The 21493-nt window shown below is 37.1% G+C and overlaps 1 protein-coding gene across 3 annotated transcripts in view; it reads right to left on the bottom strand.

Moving 5' to 3' along the window:
- Window positions 1–21493, bottom strand: part of KLHL1 (kelch like family member 1) — a 235074-nt gene that overhangs the window by 90677 nt on the left and 122904 nt on the right. For all 3 annotated transcript variants that reach the window (XM_055802807.1, XM_055802808.1, XM_055802809.1), the window contains one exon: window positions 5149–5361. In XM_055802807.1, coding sequence (XP_055658782.1) covers window positions 5149–5361 — 213 coding nt within the window. The remainder of the gene's footprint in view (window positions 1–5148; window positions 5362–21493) is intronic.

Below are 21493 nucleotides of genomic sequence, written 5' to 3'. Positions count from 1 at the left end.
CTGTGAGGGTGTTACGGGACAGCGTGTCAAAAGCCTTGCTGAGGCCAAGGTAGACAACACCCACCGCTCTCCCCTCACCTATCCAGCCAATCACTCCACCATAGAAGGCTATCAGGATGGTCAGGCACGATTTCCCCTTGATGAATCCATTTTGACTGCTCCTCATAACCTTCTTTCCCGCCACGTGCTTACAGATGACCTCCAGGATGAGCTGTTCTCTCACCTTTCCAAGAATGGAGGTGAGGCTGGTCGGCCTGTAGTTTCCTGGGCCTTCCTTCTTGCCCTTTTTGAAGATTGGAGTGACACTAGCTTTCCTCCAGTCCCCAGGCACCTCTCCTGCTCTCCATGACCTTTCAAAGATGATGGAGAGTGGCTTGGCAATAACATCTGCCAGCTCTCTCAGTACTCAGGGGTGCACCCCATCGAGACCCATGCATCTGTGGGTGTCAGGTTTGCCTAAGTGTTCTCTAATGTGATCTTCCTCAATCCAGGGAGAGTCTGCCTTTCCCCAGACATCCTCTCGTGCCTCCAGAGTCTGTGTTGTTCAGTCTTCTGCTTGTACTGACAATAATCAACGAATTGCCATTTGACAGGCAAGTGAAGTTTCAGTCCCAAATTTCTCCTACATTAATAAGCTAATAGAGGAATATGTAGATCTTCTTAGAAGCATGCCTGAAACCTACTTTTTTTATGGAATGAGATGTTATTACTTCTTAATGTAACCAATTTATTTTTATTTGCTTGAGTTTAACATATAAATTACATTAAAAATATTATCAAACTTCCTCGCATTTCCAAATTTATACTATTCTGATAAAGGTCAACATTCAAATTGAGTGACTGCTTAAATCAGTTTCATAAACCCAAGCATTTAACACCAATTGAGATGCCACATGGTGCCTAAGAATCTACACAGGGCCAGTAAATATGGCATGAGATTTATGAGGGAATGCTTCCAGAAAATCTGCTGGGAATCAAGCAGCAGGATAATCCATGGCACCTCTCAAATCAGCACATAGTTTTGTTCCTACGTGATGGGAACTGCATTAAATCTGCATTGGCTACAGGAATCTAGCTGATGTGAAGTCTATATGTAGAGGTGAACAAGAAACTGAATCACACCTTCAGTCCTTTCAGATGAAAATTATTATCTCCTGGCATCCAATTAATTTAGAAATGATTGAAAGAATTCACAAAACATTGTAGAGGATGACTGAATATACACAGCATTTACACCAGATCAGTAGGTGAGAACCACTCTAAAATCCTGGAATTTTAGTCAAGTGTGAATTCACAGCAGCACTTCTTTAGTGAACTAGAGATGGCTAGAGAACTGAAAAACTTTATCAATTCGTATTAATAAAACTGCTTTGAGGGAGAAAGGTGGAGATTGACTAACACTGAGCGATATCCTCAATTTTTGCTAAGCAAAGGATCGTTCAATTATTTCATCTAGACCAATATATATTGAAAAGTTCAGAACTCAATGAACTTCAGTCTGACAGCTGCCTGGTTAATTGTTTTTTTTAGCAGTACAGACAAATACTTCTTTGTCAAATTCTAGCTGAGCTGTGGAATTTACATGTTTGCCTCAGAACATCAATTATCCAAACCAGGATTTAAAGGTTTTCCACTTGATTATTAGATGCAAATTAATATACACTCTTAAAATCATATATGACCAGACGTAACGTGTGCATTTAGTATTTAGAGAGTATTTAGAGAGTATTTAGAGGCTTTAGCATTTCCTACAGGTTCCCTACAACATCTCTGTATAAATAAGAACAGGACCCGGGTGGATCAGTTCACTTTCTCTCCAGTGATTTACAGGGTATTTAAGTACTTCACTTTATAAGGACTGGATTGTTTCTTCCCCTGGGCAAGTAACTTAATTTAGATGCCTGTATTATTTTCACTGGATCTAAGCCACAGTGTATTTAATACTCAAAGACTATGCATTATCCTACTGATGTGCTTTGCAAGCCTCTGAAAGTGGTATTATTAAAAGTGTTGCAGACAAAAAGGCAATAATATCCATGTTTTTACCCTGTGCTATTTCCTAGATTTCATAGTTAACTAATGATCTAAAAAGAGCTGCAAAACATATCCATTAGAAACTCAGCACACTGGTGCAGTACAAGTTATATTTAACTTAATCATTTCTTCAAGTAAATATTTGTACTTTTTAAATCATAGATATCTTTGCTGAGAAACACTAAAACATAACATCCTCTTTCCTTACTCTTGCTATTCTAGGCACTCACTATCATCCATTAACTCCTGTTGCTTGTAAATTTCTTTAGCAGCCCAATTGTCATTTGCAACTTCTCAGACTTTTAAGAAACACCATAAAAATAATGTTTTGCCCAATAGAAGCTGCACACATTCTTGGCTCATGCTGTAGCCTCAACATTAACAGATACATTACACTGTGTACAGACAATCAGCAAAACCAAGCTTTTAATCTTCAGTAAATGTGTTTACATCACTAGTAAACAAAACAGATCTAGGCAAGGGCTCAAACATGTTAATGAATTGCACTGAATGTTTCCAGGTACAGCCTGCGTCAGGGAATAGGAGATACAAGCACAGGAGAAAGAAACCACTCTGTTTTGGAAAAGGAGGAGAGAAAGATAAGGAGAATTCAGTGATACAGAAATAAACTTTTCTATACTGTTTGCCTTCAGGGCCAGAAGTTAATGTTTTAGAAACGCAGACAAGGTTAGACTTTTGTCTATATAGAATTAGTGAAGATTCAAATGAACCATTTTGCTCCTTGAGCTGTGGGGATGGTAAACACTACATCATGCATCATGAGGAATGTAGTCATTAGATATTGGGTCAGGACAGCCGTCAGGGAACTAGGTGAGAAAACCTTTAGCTATTCTAGCCAGATCTTAACGGGCATTTCTTTTCTTAACAACAGATTTTCACATCTAACTAAAAGATTCACAAGAACATTCCACTATAAAGGAATGAACTAAATGTATACGTATATGCATATGTGTATGTGTATATATCCAATGATCAATATACACTGGGGTCCACCCAGCTGGAAAACATCTTGGCAGAACAGGAGCCAGCAGTGTGCCCTTGCTGCAAAGAAGGCTAACAGTGTTCTGGGCTGCATTACACAAAGTATTGTCACTAGGTCAAGGGAGGTGATCCTTCCCCTCTACTCAGCAGTGGTGAGGCCATACCTGGAGTGCTGTGTCCAGTTCTACGTTCCTCAGTACAAGAGAGACATGGAGATATTACGGAGAATTCAATGAAGGGTCACAAAAATGCTGAAGGGACTGGAGCATCTCTCCTATGAGGAAAGGCTGAGAGAGCTGGGGCAGTCCAGCCTGGAGAAGAGAAAGCTCAGGGGGATCTTACCGATGTGCATAAATACCTGACAGGAGGGTGCTCAGAGGACGAAGCCAGGCTCTTTTCAGTGGTACCCAGTGAGAGGACCAGAGGCAGTGGGCACAAACTGAAACACAGGAGGCTCTGTCTGAACATCAGTAAATATTTTTCTACCGTGAGGGTGACTGGGCCCTGGCACAGTCTTTGGAGGTATTCAAAAGCCATTTGGATGCAGTCCTGGGCAACTGGCTCTATGTGTCCCTGCTTGAGCAGAGGTGTTGGATCAGTTGACCTCCAGAGGTCCCTTTCAACCTCACCATTCTGTGATTCTGTGATTATGCGATTATGCATGTGTTTATTATATCATGTCAAAAAAGGATATATCCACAAACTGTCTTTAGTGGTTTTGCTTTGTTTTACATGTACTAATTTTGTTTCACTTTTAAAAATATTAAAAAAGGTTTTATTCACATTTCATTTTAAAATACTGCTGAAAATTGAGGGCAACTGTAGTAGCTTTTAGGCACACTTTTTAAGCTACTAAGAAAGTAGCTCAGAGTTTTTGAGTAACTGACATAATGTCAGATTAATTGTATTTGTTGTTTGTTTCTTAACTTGTTTGTTAATTACTCTCAGTGAAGAATTCCATTAAAAACCACCAGAAAAAATATTTATGTTAAGCTTGTAAATGAACAATTCAAATAAACAATCTAAAATACTTCAGCATTAACAAGATTTAAGGTTCCCACCCAATATTTACTCTCTCCTAATCCTTTAAGAGTGAAAAAGAACATAAATTAAAAGATATTTTCTGTAAACATCAATGTAAATAATTTAAAACACCTCTTGAAAGGAAGTAACTACCTTACCTATTATAACATGAAATAATTTCTTATATTGGTCACACCACCAATCTTTCTAGTCTGACTTGAATGAAGAAATACAAACTACTTTAATTTAGCAGATGGTTTCAGGCAAATCAAAGGACCAAATTAAACTCAGGTTCTATGGCAACATTGCATGTTTTATTATTTCATTTTCAGCTTCATTATACTCTTCTTTCAATATGTTAATACTGATTGGCTTCTCCTTAATTCTTCTATTGAATTTTGAATTATATTCTCTGATACTCTATTACTCAAGTCTGACTACATTGCCAATATAATTACTGCACCTTGACAGTGAAATGAGGTATCATAAAAACTCAGGCTATAAATTTAAGCCTTCATTTTACGCAAATCTCAGTACAATCTTTCCAATCTGTTAATAATCTTTGTCTACAACTTCATCTTTCTTAGTGAATTTAAAAGTAAGGAACCAAATTTTTTTTTTTTTTTTTTCCTCATGGGTCCAGTGATTAGCTTTAATTTTGACCTGGCTTTCCTCCAGGGAGGTCTTCAGTTAATTTTCAGTGCAATGGCAATGATTGTTTTATTTGTTTTAGACTTAAGTATAAAACACAGTAGGAAAAATTTCACCTTTTGGTAATAAAAAGTAAATTTTCACCTTCCAGCTCACAATAATTTTATGTTATTTGTTTTCTGTTTATAGGATGCAGTACTCAATTATAAACAAACACCAGTGCATAATTTAATTTTCACATTAAATTGAACAAAAAAGGGCTGCCATTAATTTTTTATGATTCTGAACAGCTTTGCTTTTAAACATCCAGAGTATTCAGCAGTTGCAGATTATAAACCAATGACAGTTTTCACAATAACAGTGATATTATTATTATAATTATTCTTGATAGTATTACTATGATTATTAAAATAAAATAATAATAATTTTATAAAATACCTGAGGTGGAAGCAGCGGTAATCTGATATAAGCAAGTAGCATACTTAGGTCATTGCATCGCCTCTGCGTATCATACTTGACCCACATCATTAAGGCATGGAAAATGGTCTCTTCATCAGGAACATTCACATCATCACTAGCAAGGAGTTTATGGAGTTCTTCAGCCGGTAGAAGTAAGAATTCTTGATTTCTTATAACTTCCATTATATTCTCCTGAGAAAAAGAATTTCAAATTCAGTAATACTGTAAGAAAATAAAAACAGCTGTTAAAACTAATAAACCCATAGGAATAGTCAATACCTGCCATACCCAGCCCTCTACAGCTCACGAGAAAAACAAACCAAAGAATATTAGACAGCTATAGTTGCAATTCATGTATGAATATACTCAGAAATCCATATGAAGATTATGTGGTAATATTGTAACTAAAAAAATTCACCATTAGTAAGTAAAGGCTAGGGCAGATCTGCATATTGTTTGAATTTTTTATAAACTCAGTTGTAATTGAGCACATTCAGTACGCTGTAAATATTCACATGCACATGGTACATCTTCCTGTATTTTTTTCACTATGTTCTGTTTCTTAAAAAACTTGTCAGTCATATACAGTTATATTATCAATGTCCAAGTGATGGCTGTTTATACATATGACGAGACTGAGAGGAAGATCAACAGCATGAACTTAGCATTATTTCTTGAACTTGTTTAGAACAGATTGTTAACATCCAGCTAACACGTAAAATGTAAACAATTAAAGCCTCACAGTATTGACATTTATAATACATAGAAGAATAACTATAAAATAACTAAACAAAAGCTATATAAACTGTATAAAAACATATAGATATAAAATATATAAACTAAAGAAAAATGTGTCTTTTAATTGACTAAATCCTTAGGACTGAATTAAGTGTGCTCTGAACTACCTACCCTACATTAACAGGACACAACAGAAGCACAGTTCTGCACCGTACCTTTCTCCAAATATTATTTCTTTTTAGGGTGCTTGATCTCTATGGAGAAATTGTAAATGTGTTCTCATAATCCTGATTCACAGAACATTGCCAGAAGAAAATGAAGTAGGTATAGATTGAAGGCATAAGACCCTCTCCTGAAAAAGGATCTAATTTTTGACATACACCAAAAATGTAAGAAGTGTTGGAGGGAGAAGTAAGTTACAATATCTGATAGATAAAACATAATAATTAATTTCATAATTCTATTTTGGATAGACTTCATGAAAGTAAGATGAGAAGCAGGGAAGGAATGACAGAACTAGTAAGGACTTAAGTGTAAGAACATCAGAATTGAGGGAAGTGGATAATTGCACCGCTACGCCCACTAAATTCAGTCCTTAGCATATCAAAATTCAAATTAATGCTGTCTGTAATTGCTTGTTTGGGTCTGGGCCAGGGGAAGACTTGGCTGTTCATCAGGAACTGAAATAGAATAACACAGTATTACTGAGATAATATAATTAATATGGGTGGGATAGGGGGTGGGAAATGGTGCAAGATGTAAAACATCAGAATTATACTCTTGCCTTAGTAAGTCATGTTGTCCTCCCCCCTGTCCCATGCAATAGAAGGAAATTATTATTTTAATTCTCCAACTTCATATTTTTTGAAAGTTACTGCTTGAAAGAATCTATTAAAAATTATCAGCATATTATTTTATATAAGGCATCAGAGTTTAATAACACATAGATGTGACAATATAATGACACAGATCATTGAAATGTGTAATGTAATTACACATCCAATATATATGTGTAAATATAATTAATTAGCTAAAGCTGAAAGTGATGCTTATTATTATGAATGTGAACACTTTTACATGTAAAAGTCAACTTTCAATGGGTAACACATACATCCAAAACATGATGTTGACACAACAGACAATCAAAGATATATATATGGTCATTGTCTATATTAATGGTGCTGTTATGTTATCTTTAAATAACTTATAATTAGATCAAAACATGACTCTTCTTTTTTAAAACTGCTTGATTAAATGTCAACAGGTACATAAAACCTAGATTTTTATGGCTGAAGGTTTTAATCTATTGACTCCTGATAAAGTTTAAATTGTGTGACTAGAACATTGTACAATAACTTGGAAATGTAAAGGAACTAGTTTGCAGGCACTTAAACACAAGTTGGCTTAATTCATTTTAATTAAAAAGCCATAAAACTCAGAAAATTTCATTGCACTTATCCATAAATTGATTTATAAGCCAAAGTTTCATTAAGGCTGGTTAAACTGACATTAAATCCCATTATGAAAAAAATATAACTCTACTTCTTAATAGGAACCAACATCAAACTTTGCAATAGCATATTAATCCGAAGACCTAATAATACTGAGAAACACTGCGATGGTAGAATACAATTTATGAACTCACAGAACTTAATTAATTTTGAATAACATTTAGAGCAGGGGTTCTAAATTCAGACTAGTAATTTTAGGTTTGATTGAGATTTTTTGTAATTTTTAATTTTATTTTCATTTGCATATATGCTTAAGAAGAATTTATGCCAGCCTTTGTCATGATTTACCATTGACTGAAAGTAAAATATAAGAAAGCTTTCAGACAAAACATATGAGCTTAGATCTGTTCTTCTAAACATGTGGACTTACACTAGTTTAATGTTATTATATATATCTCCTTTTATATGCTATGCTTATATTTATTTTATACATACAAAACAGCAATAAAATCCAGGTTCTTGATCTTCAGACTAAAAACTTTCTCCTTCAAATATGTAGCATTTCCTAAATTGACTATTGAATGTTTAGAACTTCCTAGATCACATTTTAATTTCTAGAGTTTCAAGTCATTTGGAGCTGCAAAGCATATTTCAATGGCTTGCTGTTTTAACATAACATAAATAATTTATTATATGCTCATTTTTTAAAAAATATATGCCTTTTTTAAAATATAACTGGTCACCATTTTTGCAATTTAGGGAACAGGATTCAAAAGATATCTGTGATCTACTGGTTATGATTTTCAGGATAAATAAAATAAATTTTAAATTCTCCTGAAATTAAGGTGCAAGATAGGAATTCAGCTACTCAGTCCTGCTCTAGTGAAATGCTTTCAGGAGTGCTTTGGTCCTCACAGGCTGAGAAATCTTAACTTTGAGAATAAAGGTACTCTGTGTTTAAGCATGTCCAGAGTTATGTGACAGAGATGTATGAGTTTTCAGAACCTGTGACTTTTGACTCTGATGCTTAAGCTTAGTAGATCTGGTCTTCACTGTCTCCTAAGTCTCATAATGTCAACTGGGCTGTGAATAATGCCTCTCCAGCATGGGTCATTCATGTAAGCCTTTCTCTTCAGCAAGAATTGTAATGTTTTAATTAAGCAGAGAAGGGAATTTTTTACTTTTAAATTAGAAAAGGTAACTTACAGTAGGAAGTATTAAAGTCTCTGAACCCACCTGGAGAAAGTTGTGTCACTTAGTTTCCCTTCCACTTTCTCAAAATGATCATGCAATAACCACTGCTGTGGAGTCATAGTATTTCCATGGCAAAGCTGTTTCACTTTTAAATGTTATCACCAGCACACAGGGTTTGAAATACATGACCATAAAGTTTTAGCACAGTAGAGTCACATACCAAAACATATCTGCATTTAAGTGTAGATAAGCAAGCACCTGAGTATCTGAGTCTAACAGACTGGGCATCATAGGAACACAAATGCTTAAATGAAATTATATTATCACCAAATGGAATTTAAAAAAATAAATTCTACTGCATGTATCTTTATAATGGTGTTATCAATACAATTATTTTTTTTTAATCATGACCTGCAATGATCATTATTTCACATGGAATCAAATTATCATGGAAAAGCTAGTTCTCATTGATGTTTATGCCATTGATTTCACTAATCAGCGTGCATCAGTTGTAAGGAAAAACCTGAGAATAATTTCTTCAGTATTATAAAACATATGAAATTATTCCATACCCTGAAAAAGAATGTCATGTTCCAAGAGTGCTATTTAGAACCTGCTACACTGGAGTTACTGTGCTAGTAAAATGCTTAGCAGGTTTTTTAGTTTTGGGTGTAAGGGTATTATTTAAGAAGTTTTACATTGTAACGATTTTGATGCTGTGGCCCTTCAAATACAAAAATGAGAAACAAAATAATGCTGAAAAAAAATGTATCTGTACGCTGGCCTTTCACTAAAATAGTACATCACTAGTCTCAACGAGTATTTTAAGCCTGCACTGCTTCTAGTTTAGAACCTGTTTCATGAGAACATTTAAATACATGAACAAATAGTGCATCTGATTTCCATATTAAATCATTACATTCTGAAGTGCTAAAGACCTGAAAGCCAATTTTGATTTTGATAAAGCTTGAAACTAATACAGTATAGAGCAACTGCTGTTGTGCTACACTGAATTCAGCTCACACAGCATACTGAGACTTCTAGATGACTACCACAATCTAAACATTTTCCTTTTTTACTGCAACTTTTAATTTTATTTTCTTTCCAAAATTCTTAGCTTTTAGGATATGCCTTTGCAGAGTTAGACAGAATATAGTCTAATTCATCATCAATACCATGAGGCATTCTGGGATTTCACAATCTACATGTAGTTCACAACCAGCTGGAAATACACATTTCCTGAAATGCCATTTCATCACAATAAACTGGCTAAAACTTTCAAGACAGAGCACCTTAATCTTGCATGTTTCCTTTTCCTTAATTAGACAATCTCCTCTGGAGATCATGTATTCCAACGCCCTGTTAAAGCAGGTTCTCCTAGGTCAGGTTGCACAGATCCATGTCCAGGAGGGTTTTGAATGTCTCCAGAGCAGCAGTCTCCACAACCTCTCTGGGCAGCCTGTTCCAGTGCTCTGTCACCCTCCAAGTGAGGAAGTCTTTCCTCATATTCAGATGGAACCTTCTGCATTGCAGTGTCTGCCTGCTCCCCCTTCTCCTGTTGCTGGGCACTACTGGAAAGAGTCTGGCTCCATCCTCCTGACACTTGCCCTTAAGATATTTGTAGACATCGGTAAGTTCCCTTCTCAGTCTTCTCCAGGCTAAACAGGCCCAGCTCTCTCAGCCTCTCCTCATAAGGGAGATGCTCCAGTCCTCCCATCAAATCCAGAGCCCTCTGCCAGATACTCTCCAGTAGTTCCCTGTCTCTCTGGAAGTGGGGAGCCCAGAACTGAACATACTACTCCAGACATGGCCTCACCAGGGCAGAGTAGAGGCAGAGGATAACCTGTTGGCAATGCTCCTCCTAATGCACCCCAGGCCTCATGGTCAACTTGCTGTCCACTAGAACTTCCAGGTCCTTCAATCCCCAGCCTGCACTGGTGCGTGGGGTTATTCCTCCTACACTTGCCTTTGTTGAACTTCATGAGGTTCCTCTCCACCCAACTCTCCAGCCTGTCCAGGTCTCACTGAATGGCAGCACAGCCTCCTGGTGTATTGGCCACTCCTCCCAGTTTTGTTTCATCAGCAAACTGGCTGAGCGTGCGCTCTGTCCCTTCAGCCAGGACATTGATGAATGAGTCTAAGACGATGACCCGGTACTGACCCTTGGGGAACCCCGCTACCTGTAGGCCTCCAGCTACACTCTGCACCATCAATCACAACCCTCTGAGCTCTGCCCTTCAGCCAGTTCTCAGGCCACCTCACTGTCCACTCATTTAACTCGCACGGCCTGAGCTTACCTGTGAGGGTGTTACGGGACAGCGTGTCAAAAGCCTTGCTGAGGCCAAGGTAGACAACACCCACCGCTCTCCCCTCACCTATCCAGCCAATCACTCCACCATAGAAGGCTATCAGGATGGTCGGGCACGATTTCCCCTTGATGAATCCATTTTGACTGCTCCTCATAACCTTCTTTCCCGCCACGTGCTTACAGATGACCTCCAGGATGAGCTGTTCTCTCACCTTTCCAAGAATGGAGGTGAGGCTGGTCGGCCTGTAGTTTCCTGGGCCTTCCTTCTTGCCCTTTTTGAAGATTGGAGTGACACTAGCTTTCCTCCAGTCCCCAGGCACCTCTCCTGCTCTCCATGACCTTTCAAAGATGATGGAGAGTGGCTTGGCAATAACATCTGCCAGCTCTCTCAGTACTCAGGGGTGCACCCCATCGAGACCCATGCATCTGTGGGTGTCAGGTTTGCCTAAGTGTTCTCTAATGTGATCTTCCTCAACCCAGGGAGAGTCTGCCTTTCTCCAGACCTTCTCTCTTACCTCCATGATCTGGGATTCCTTGAAGCTAGTCTTGGCAGCAAAGACTGAAGCAAGGAAGGCATTCAGTAACTCTGTCTTCACTGTGCCCTTCCTCACCAGGGCATCAACCTCATTCAGCTGTTTGCCCACATTTTCCCTAGTCATCCTTTTCCTAGTAATGTAGTTGAATAAGCCCTTCTTGTTGTCCTTGACATCCCTCACTAGATTTAATTCCACACGGACCTTTGCCTTCCTTGTTGCCTACCTGCATATTCTGAAAATGTTCCTATATTCCTCCCAAGTCGCTTGTCCCTTTTTCCTACATTCCATAAACTTCCTTCTTCTGTTTGAGGTTTGCCAGAAGCTCCTTGCTCTTTGATGCAGGTGTCCTGTCTCCTTTGCTTGATTTCTTACTCATGGGGATGCACCTATATTGAGCTTGGAAGAAATGAAGCTTGAATATTAGCTGACTCTGTTGGACTCCCCACCTTCCAGAGCCGTAACCTATGAAATTCCTCCAGGTAGGTCCTTAAAGCAGTCAAAATCAGGTCTCCTGAACTGCAAGGTTGTAATCTTATTTATTGCACTGCTTTCTCCATGCAGGATCCTGAACTCTACCATCTCACAGTCATTGCAGCCAAGGCTGCCCCCGACCTTCACAACCCCAACCAGTTCTTCTTTGTTCATACAAGGTCCAGCATCATACCTCACCTCCTTGTCTTCCCCACCATGTGTGTTAAAAGTTATCATTAATGGTGTGCAGGAACTTCCCAGACTGTGTGTGCCTAGCTGTGTTGTCTTTCCAATGGATATCAGCATGGTTGATGTCTCCCATGAGAACCAGGGTCTGCAATCATGAGGCTACCTCCAATTTTCTGTAGAAGGCCTAACTGAATTCTTCTTTCTGTTCAGATCACCTGTAGTAAACACCTAAAACAGTGTCACCCATGTTGGCCTGCCTCTTAAATCTTTACCCATAAGCTCTTGACTTGTTCTACATCCACTTCTAGGCACAGCTCGATACATTTCACTTACTCTCTCACATAAGGAGTAAGTCTGTCACCTCGCCTTGCTGGCCTGTCATTCGTTAAGATATGTAGCCATCCATGATGGCATTGCAGTCATGTGAGCTATCCCACCATGTCTCTGTAACTGCAATGGGATCATGGTCTTGCAACCGCACACAGGCGTCTATCTTCCTGTTTATTTCCCATGCTGTACACATTGCTTTACCGGTATTTCAGAAAGGTAATTGAGCATGCAGGTTTCCCAGGAGACGTGCAAGAGGATCCACCATAGCCACACCCCTGTGGTGGTTGGATTTCTGGTGGGCAGCTAAAGGAACATGTATCACTGTTCTGGTTGGCCTGGCTCAATTTAAAGGCTTCCTCACCAAGTTGTCCAGCCTACTGCCAAACATTCCCTTGCCTCTTTTGGACAGGTGGATCCCATCTCTCCCTAACAAGCTATTGTCAAAAAATGTCCCATTTTCATAGAAGCCCAAACCCTCACAACAGCACCAGCCACAAAAGGGATGTCAGAATGGTTATTGTCTGTTTTCTGCACTGCTGAAGGATCTTGGATCACACATGCTGCATATATTCTTCTTCATTTCTAGAAGATCCAGGAAGCCTAAACCTGTACACAAAACACACAGCTTATTAAATGGATGAGGACATCTACCCATGTTTCTCTCCCTGACTGAAAGAGTCTTCCAACACTGTTCTGGAAGGTTCTGTATCCCATAAACCCTGGAATTTTTGGGTGCTAAGCCCCAGTGCATGCATAACTTGTACTTCCTAGCATGGTACCTAGAAAAATGCTAATTCCAGTAGCATTTCAAACAGTTCTCTTGTTAATCATTACTCCACATTTCTTTCTTTCTTTCTTTCTTTTCTTTCTTTCTTTCTCTTTCTTTTCTTTTTCTTTCTTTCCTTTCTTTCTTTCTTTCTTTCTTTTCTCTTTCTTTCTTTCTTTCTTTCTTTATTTATTTATTTTTTCCTCCCTTCTTTTTTTGTCTCTTCCACCACCACCACCACCCCACCACCACCCCCCCTCCGGGTCTTTGGGACCTAAAAAATGGGAATGTTTGTGATTCTTGACTTGAATTGCCCCAGATTGATATAATTGTCATTGCAAGGGTTCTCAATACAATTTCAAGAAATAGCAAAAGAGATCAGCACTGTGAATCATCCAGAGTTGGTATTTTGGACTAAAAAGTCTAAAAGTGGCAAAAATAGAGACTCACAGTGCAAATTCTCACATTGGTAAAGTATTGTAAAGTGTGGATACACACTTATATTGACTCTGGTAATTGTCTTGTTTTGGTTTTATTCGTAAGAGATGTACCCTTAGCACTCCCCAAATATGGAAAATATGAGCTGCCTCAATTTTCTAAATCAGGCTGTTTGCACAGCAGGAATGCAACCCTTCTCACCTAGATCATGGAACAAGAATTTTCTGGGTTTAAATTGTAACACCTCAGGAAAGTAGTCATCATGATACTCTCATTTTCTTACTCTCCTCTTTCTTCCTTATCTTGTTCCTGTAATTATGCTTTGATACAAGTTTGCTGCCCAAATCCAGAACTACTGTTCAATTTACAGTCTGGCCACACTGTAAACTGTCGGTCACAGAACCACCGAATTGTTTAGATTGCAAGGGAGCTCTTGAGATCATCTATTCTAATGATGTTGTTCAAGCAGATCAGATAGAGCAGGTTGTCCAGAACTGTGTCTAGTTGGGTTTTGGATATCTCCACAGAAGGTGACTCCACAACCTCTCTTCACAATGTATTCCTGTGTTTAATCACACTCACCGTAAAAAATGTTTCTCATGTTCTGATGGAATTTCATGTTTGTTATTTTATGTCCATTCCCTCTTGTCCTGTCACTGGGCACTACTGAGAAGAGTCTGCCTGCCTTGTCCTCAATCCTCTCCATCAAACATTTATACATATTGACAAGGTTCCGCCTCAGATTTCTCTTCTCCAGGCTAAAGCGTCCCAGTTCTCTCAGCCTCTCCTTATATGAAAAACACTCAAGTAACCATTGAAGCAATCACTGGAGATAAACCACTCCATAACTGGTATACCCACAGCCGGAGAAACAGAACCATTTCACAGGATAGGAGGACATAAGGACCATCACTTACAACATCATGCAGGGCAGGATAATACCAGGATAGAATAATAAGCTTAGGGAAAAGGGATGTCTTCCACTAAGACATCATCAACTTTTCTTCCTCATCAATACTTCCCACAGCTTCTGGCCATTGCTGGAATACTCTATGGATATATTAAAACTCACTTAGGATGGGAATATACATGCATACACATCCTGTAGCTGGTACAGCAGGTACTAGCCTATACTGATCAAATCAGGCCTGGTAGCACACCATATTGGAGCATTTATGACTTCAACCAAGAGATGGAACTGCAGTCTATGGCATCTTAAATAAGATGAGTAAAGATAAAATTAGTGTTAGAGAATCAGCAATGTTACACATTGGGTTGCTCAGCAAAGGTTACAAGTGTGTCTCAAGATTTAACATAACTTGTGCATGACTGTGGTGTATACTAGCGCCAAGACCTGTGGATTAATAAAATCAGTAATTCTTTCAGCCTCTGTACCATAGTTTACTCCACTTATGCAGAATCCAAAACTAGGAAGGATATTGGTATTCAGTTACAGAGGTCCATAAAAATCTGTGTAATCTGGCATCTGAACCACATCGTAAACCGTGTTTGGATGCAGAAAAGCACAAGTGTAACCTTTCAAAATTTGTGTCAAGGTAAGCACATATTTTCCTGTCCTAAGGAGCCCTGTCTTCTATACTCTGGCAACAGGCATAGAAAGGGAAAACAAGGAAAACAGAGGGTTACAAGACTAACAGGAACTTCACCTAAATCAAATCTGCTTAAAAGACAGTTGGTAATCAGGGGAGAAAAAAAAAATAAAGAAAAATATCTTGCTGTTAAAGCATCAGGCTCTAGAACAGATTTCCAGTGGGTGGGCAGGGAACAGGTCTGCTTTAATTTAGGACACAGTTTACAAGAGGGATTACGTGAGGTGGTTTTGCTGGGCAGCAGGGAACTGCCTTGGAATCCCTTTTAGTTTTGTTTTAACCCAGTTACCCTTCTGTTGAACCTAATAACATCTGATCCACTGAAGATTGCTTTGTATAAAGGTATCATCTTAAAGACATCTGGAGATGGATAATTCGCCACTTTTGCAGTAGCTTTCAGAGGTAATCATCCTCAGCATTAAAATGTGTGCCTAATTTGAACTCATCTGTCATTTACTCATACATACCAGTTCTTACTATGAATTTCTCAGTCTGATTAATGAAGCAATTAGCACCAAAACTTAAAAAGATTCCAAATAATCTCTTGGGTCTTTAATAACTCAAAGGAGTTGAGTGGTTATGGCCTTGTTTTTACAATTTATTCACAGTACTGTGTCCTGTAACACCATGTCGTAATGTTCAAGAGTGAAAACAAGATACTTAATCACTAACACTGTTTCTTGAGTAGCACCTACAAATTCACTGGTAATCTCATAATAATTCACTGACCTATTCTGACTCTACTTAGCCTGTGAAAGGTGATGGAATACAGCACAAAGCAAAGGCTGAAGGCATATGCAGGGTCATGAATATTAAAAAAGCTTCCACGTTCATAAATGATTAATAAATACTGCAATTAAGATAATATACCAAAAGGCAACTGAAGCCTCAGTCAGAGGATTAGAATGAAATCTTTTCTGTATTCCTGTACTCCAAACTTGAATTAAAAATAAGTAGCCATTAAAATGAAAATGCACCTAATGAACCATGGGGAATTGCACGATCATTGAGGAGAAATGCCTTCTTATATTACTCTCCTTTCCACACTATAAAGATTTGCAACAGTGTTTTTTCTGTCTTCATTAGCTATCTCAAAGCATATCTGTTCTGTGTCACGTGTGATATATGCTTTTGCTGGAGAATGTTTTAGTTACAGTTTTGTTTGAGAAGTGAAATGTTTAAAAATGGTAGTTTATGTTATTTCAGATTCAGTAGTCATTTTAAATGAAACCAAATATTTAAAAAATTACAACAGAGACATATGAAAACTTTAGCATTTCTGATTAATTTACAGCAAATCACTGTATTGAAAAAGTATATATATCCCAAAAGCACTCTGGAAAACAAATAGCCCATCATACAGAAAATATGAAGTTCAGGAAATGCTTGAATCATGTGCCTGAATCATTTGCTCACACACTTTGTTTTTCATTGTTGGACTCTAATCTACCTTTCAACTAACATCCAGCATAATATCAAATATTCTTGAAAGTCTTAATTACTATGAAAGAAAAGAATATATTCCAAATTAGAAAAACACTGAAAGCAAAAAGCATTACGAGGAAGAACCACCTCTCTATGTAAGGGGAACTTCCAAACACTTCTACTCCATAAGCAGATTTGAAGAAAGTCAAATGGTAATTACTTTCTGACAGCATTTACAGCCTTCAAGCACATTATTAAATCCAGATTAATTCTAAAGACATAGTGTTATGGTACAAAGTTAATTAAAATAGCCACACATACCCCCAACCTAGACAACAGAATTTTTTTGTAATCCACAGTATTTCAGAAAACAGTAATTCACACAAAAGATGTCTGATCATTAACAACGGTGATTTCCATACCATTCCCAACAAAATAGAGGTCTATATTATCATGTAAAATAACCACTGTATTTAGATCTTAAATAGTTTTTCAAGATACAAGGTTGCCGAAAACTTGTCACATTAAGTTGTTGTCTTTGATAGAACATTTTAAAAAAAACCTGTTAAAATGAATGCTGAAAATATATTAACCTACTGTGTTAATCCCAAAAGACAAATTTCAGACTGAAGTGAAATGGTATAACATTTGTCACCCTGCACATAATACTGATTAAACTGACAGTAACTCTTGTTTTATTGGTACTTTGGAAATTACAGATTTGGAAGGAAGAGACATTATGATTCACTCCCTCCAAGACTGTATGCTACCATGAAATAATCTTATGCTCTCAACTAATTATAATATGCAGTAATTTCTTAGCAACAGTTCTTTATTGGGAAGAGGGAGGAGACAAAGAGAACTTTATAGCTGTGTCTTGCTGTTCGTTGCTTTGTGGGGTTTTTTCGTTAGCTTATGTTCAAGTTCTCACATAATTAATTATCATTCTATGCTTTTAAAATATCATCTGTATTTTTTAAAAGAACGATCTGAGCAAACTGCATCAAAACTCCACTTCACAAGCCATTTACTATAAAGCCAGTGGTTCCTTACATAATTAAACCTTTCCTATAATAATAATAATAATAAAAAATAAACCAAAACCCAAAAAACCAAAACAAAATAAATTTCTAGATTACTTAGTGCTTATCTAAATTCTTCTCTCTTTTTTTTTTAATTTATCAACACTAATAAACAGATCATTTCTTCTAGAAGTAAATAGAACAATACTAGATGAGATTTACACCTGAAGTTATGCTGCCTAACATAGCTGACTTTAAAGCAGAACAGTTATAACAATCTTTAAGATAAAGAAATAAAAACAACATCGGGATGTGCTGATTTTTTAGGATTGTATCTAATGATACCCTAATGCTTCAGAAGGTACTCATTATATTAAAAATATGTTGTTTATTCAGACAAGCTTATTGATAGCTGACACAGTCTTGCACAGAATTGAGGTACCTAGATGTTACTTAGTGCTTAAGTGCCCACAGAATATAAAAAGAACTGTATGGGTTTAGAGTAGGTAAAGGTGGGTATCATAGATTTTGGAAATTTGTGACTGTATGGATTTCCTGTATGAGATGTCTAGAAAACCTTTGTGGACTTCATTTAATAACACTTTGAATCGATTTAGGTTTTGTCTCCATAGAATCCGTTTCAGTCAACTACATAACTTAAGCACATATCTGTAAAAGACAACTATTTCCCTTGCTTTGCTTTTAAATCTGTTGGTCAAATAGATTTGATGACAATCAGTTCTTGAACTGGGGGAAATAATATCCCATTCTCTGAATGCCATTTTTGTCTTATGTGTCTATTACAGCCTCCCAAGCAGCCTCATCTACCCCACCGCCAAAAAACCCCCAAGTAAAACCACCACCACCACACCTCTCTTCTTTATGGAGATAGGGGGCTTTCCCATGTTTTCAATTATTACACTATTATTCTTAGCTACAGCTAAACTGAGTGCCCTGGCAATGCCATTCCAAGATGACTTTAGCCCAGGTGATCCAAGGAGAGAAAACACTAACAAGCCTCATCTTGCACCCTTCTTGCCATGAAAAGGAAACCTAAGCTGCAGGATTTGATTTGGATGGCAGAGGATTCAGACTTCAGATCACTGTGTAGTACATACTCACAGGTTTATTTAGATGCAATCATCACTGATACTTTTTTTAGTGATTTTTAGTTTTCATATATTCTTTGAGAGATTATATAACTACAGCTACAAGCAGTATTAAAGGTGCAAACAAACCATGGCCTGGAGAAGGATTTGGCATTTCCTGTTGTGTCCTCTGTTCCTTTCCTAATACATCACAACATTCCTTTTCTTTTGCAACCACCCTAAGTGCTCAGTGAACATTCTCATAAGCAGACAACTGACCTCAATGTATAAAACTTGTTTGTATTTTTTCCCTCCCCGGTAAGAGATAACTAGTTACGATGCCACATTATGTATACAGATTATTCCTCCATCTGCATTACTTTTACCTTATCAATATTTTATTTTATTTGGCATTATATGCTTAGCTTCACAAGATCTTTTTGCAACTTCTTAGAGACAGTTTGTGGCTTTTACTATTCTCAGTAATTTTATGCTGTCCATAAACCAATTTTATTTCATTATTTACTGGTTTTCTATACAATTTATAAAAATGTTTAATTAAGTAATTTACAACGTATTTCCCTTGTGGTTCTTATCGGTAACTTTTTACACAGTGACATCTGTACATTCATTCTGATACTTTGTTTCCTGTTGGTAACCAGATATTAATCTGCAGGAGCACCTTTTCTTTCATGCCTTTAATGCTATATGTCTTTAAGATGTATCAAATGACTTTTGGAAGTGCAAGTACATAACAGAAAAATTGCCCACAGACTCTCATCAGTTTGTGAAATATGTTTTCCCTTACGAACATTTCTTTCACACTTTTCCATTTTTTTAAATCCATCTTTCAGCCTGTTCTTCTTTATTATGGTTTAACCAATTTATATAGAAATTAAGCTAATTGCTGTCTGGCTCTCTATGGGATTTCTATTTCTTTTTTTTCCCCCTCTTTGCTCTCTCACTGTTGTCACATTTATCATCTTCCATTTTCATTTTACCAAGGACAACTTATATGTTGTTACATATCACAGACAACATTTCCTTCAGAATACTCAGCTCAATATCAAATGGTCTTTGTGATCTGTCAGCATATAATTTTGAGATAAGTCTTCTGACTCACCTACTTTAAAAAAAAAATAAAATCAAAACCCCCAAGTAATTTATGGTCTAAGACCCTTGGTACCAAATATGAATGTAAACAACTCATTTAGATCCCTGTCTCTTGCTTTACCTGCCTTGAACATTCATATTACATCTGTTTTATCTCAGCCTTACAGATTCATTATGAAGATTCTTGGTTTTAATGCTTTTGAGAGTAATAGAATCCAAAAGCCAGACTGTTTGCTCAGGCTCCCTATGTAGTGCATGAGCAAAGTCAGTCCTTAAACAGCAAGTCAAAATCCTGTATATTAAAGAGGATGCTATTTTGAATCAGCCAAAAGGAAACATGGCATGTGATATTTTTTAAACACCACCTTCTTTCTGCAGTGAAGATACTCAGACTATGGAGTACAAATCCTCTCTAGAAGGCAAGCCACAAAATTTTGACAAAATATGTGGTACCATGTATGTCTATGGTAGTATGATGTCTATGTTTTGAACTGTTTAATAATTCAAATATCTATCTGAGAAATTTTAGGGCATAAGAAAACCCTCACTCTGAATGAATCTATTTCATCAGCTCCCAAGAAAAAATTCAAAGTCTTCATGAACAAGACATTATTTACTACATTCTCACTGAAGCTCATTTTGAACATATTTCTGTGCATCAACATTTTTGCCATCGTTAGTGGACTGACTATTCAATTAAGACAAAAAATGAGATACTAAAATTTTCAAGTCTTAAATCAGTTATCTTCAGATTTGGAACCCTATATAACACTAGTTCATTGGGGTAACAGTTTCATAGGAATTCCTATTCATCACCCCAGTCTTATTAAATCAGAAACAAAAAAATCAGAAAAGTTTAACTGCTTTATTTCTGTATGGACAGAAGATAGTGGCATACACAGTGCAGAACAGAGGAGTAAGTGGACTAAACTGGGTCCACACTGAATGAAATGTGGTGTGCTCAGGCTATACAGCTTTGAGTTCTGTGCTTCCCCATCATACAACAGACTAAACCCTCCTCCAACTAACTTTGGGGCATCTGCATTTTAACTTAAATTTGTGTATTTGTCTCAGCACAGGAACACAGTATGCACATAGTGTAACCTAAGTGCACATTTTTTTCCTGTGAACACCACCAAGAAAATATCTCTGAGCCAGGATGCAAGGCTCAGGCTTGGGCAAAACATGCATTGCAATATACCGTGTTGGTTCTTTCTGTACACTCCTTCATTTACAAAAGAAATATAGTAAAAGTAAGGGTAGAAATAGGAGCAAGAATAAGATAAGGATAAAAACAAAGAAACAAATTATTGGTATTTCGTAACTGTCACTTTCTCCCAAGCACAATTATTTTTTTCTTATTACTAAGAAAAATAGTACGTAACAAATACAGCGTTATTTAAGATAAGTAAATTTGCAACTAACATAGAATTTTACTGAAAAGCTGAAGGTGATGACAAACTCTGGCTGCTCTTCTCCCTTCTCAATTTTAATTAAACATAAAACCAGACAGCAGTAGATATTCTGCATTTCTATGTCATTGTACAGGAACATCCTGTATGAAAAAGAATCACAGTAACTATATTCTCATATATTTACTTTTTCCAGCAGGTACTTTACAAAAGTATTTAAGAGGTACAAAATT

This window comes from Falco peregrinus, chromosome 4 (genome assembly GCF_023634155.1).
Source record: "Falco peregrinus isolate bFalPer1 chromosome 4, bFalPer1.pri, whole genome shotgun sequence".
Classification (NCBI taxonomy): domain Eukaryota; kingdom Metazoa; phylum Chordata; class Aves; order Falconiformes; family Falconidae; genus Falco; species Falco peregrinus.
Note: the sequence above shows the minus strand (reverse complement) of the source record. Positions and strands in the feature narration are given on the sequence as shown.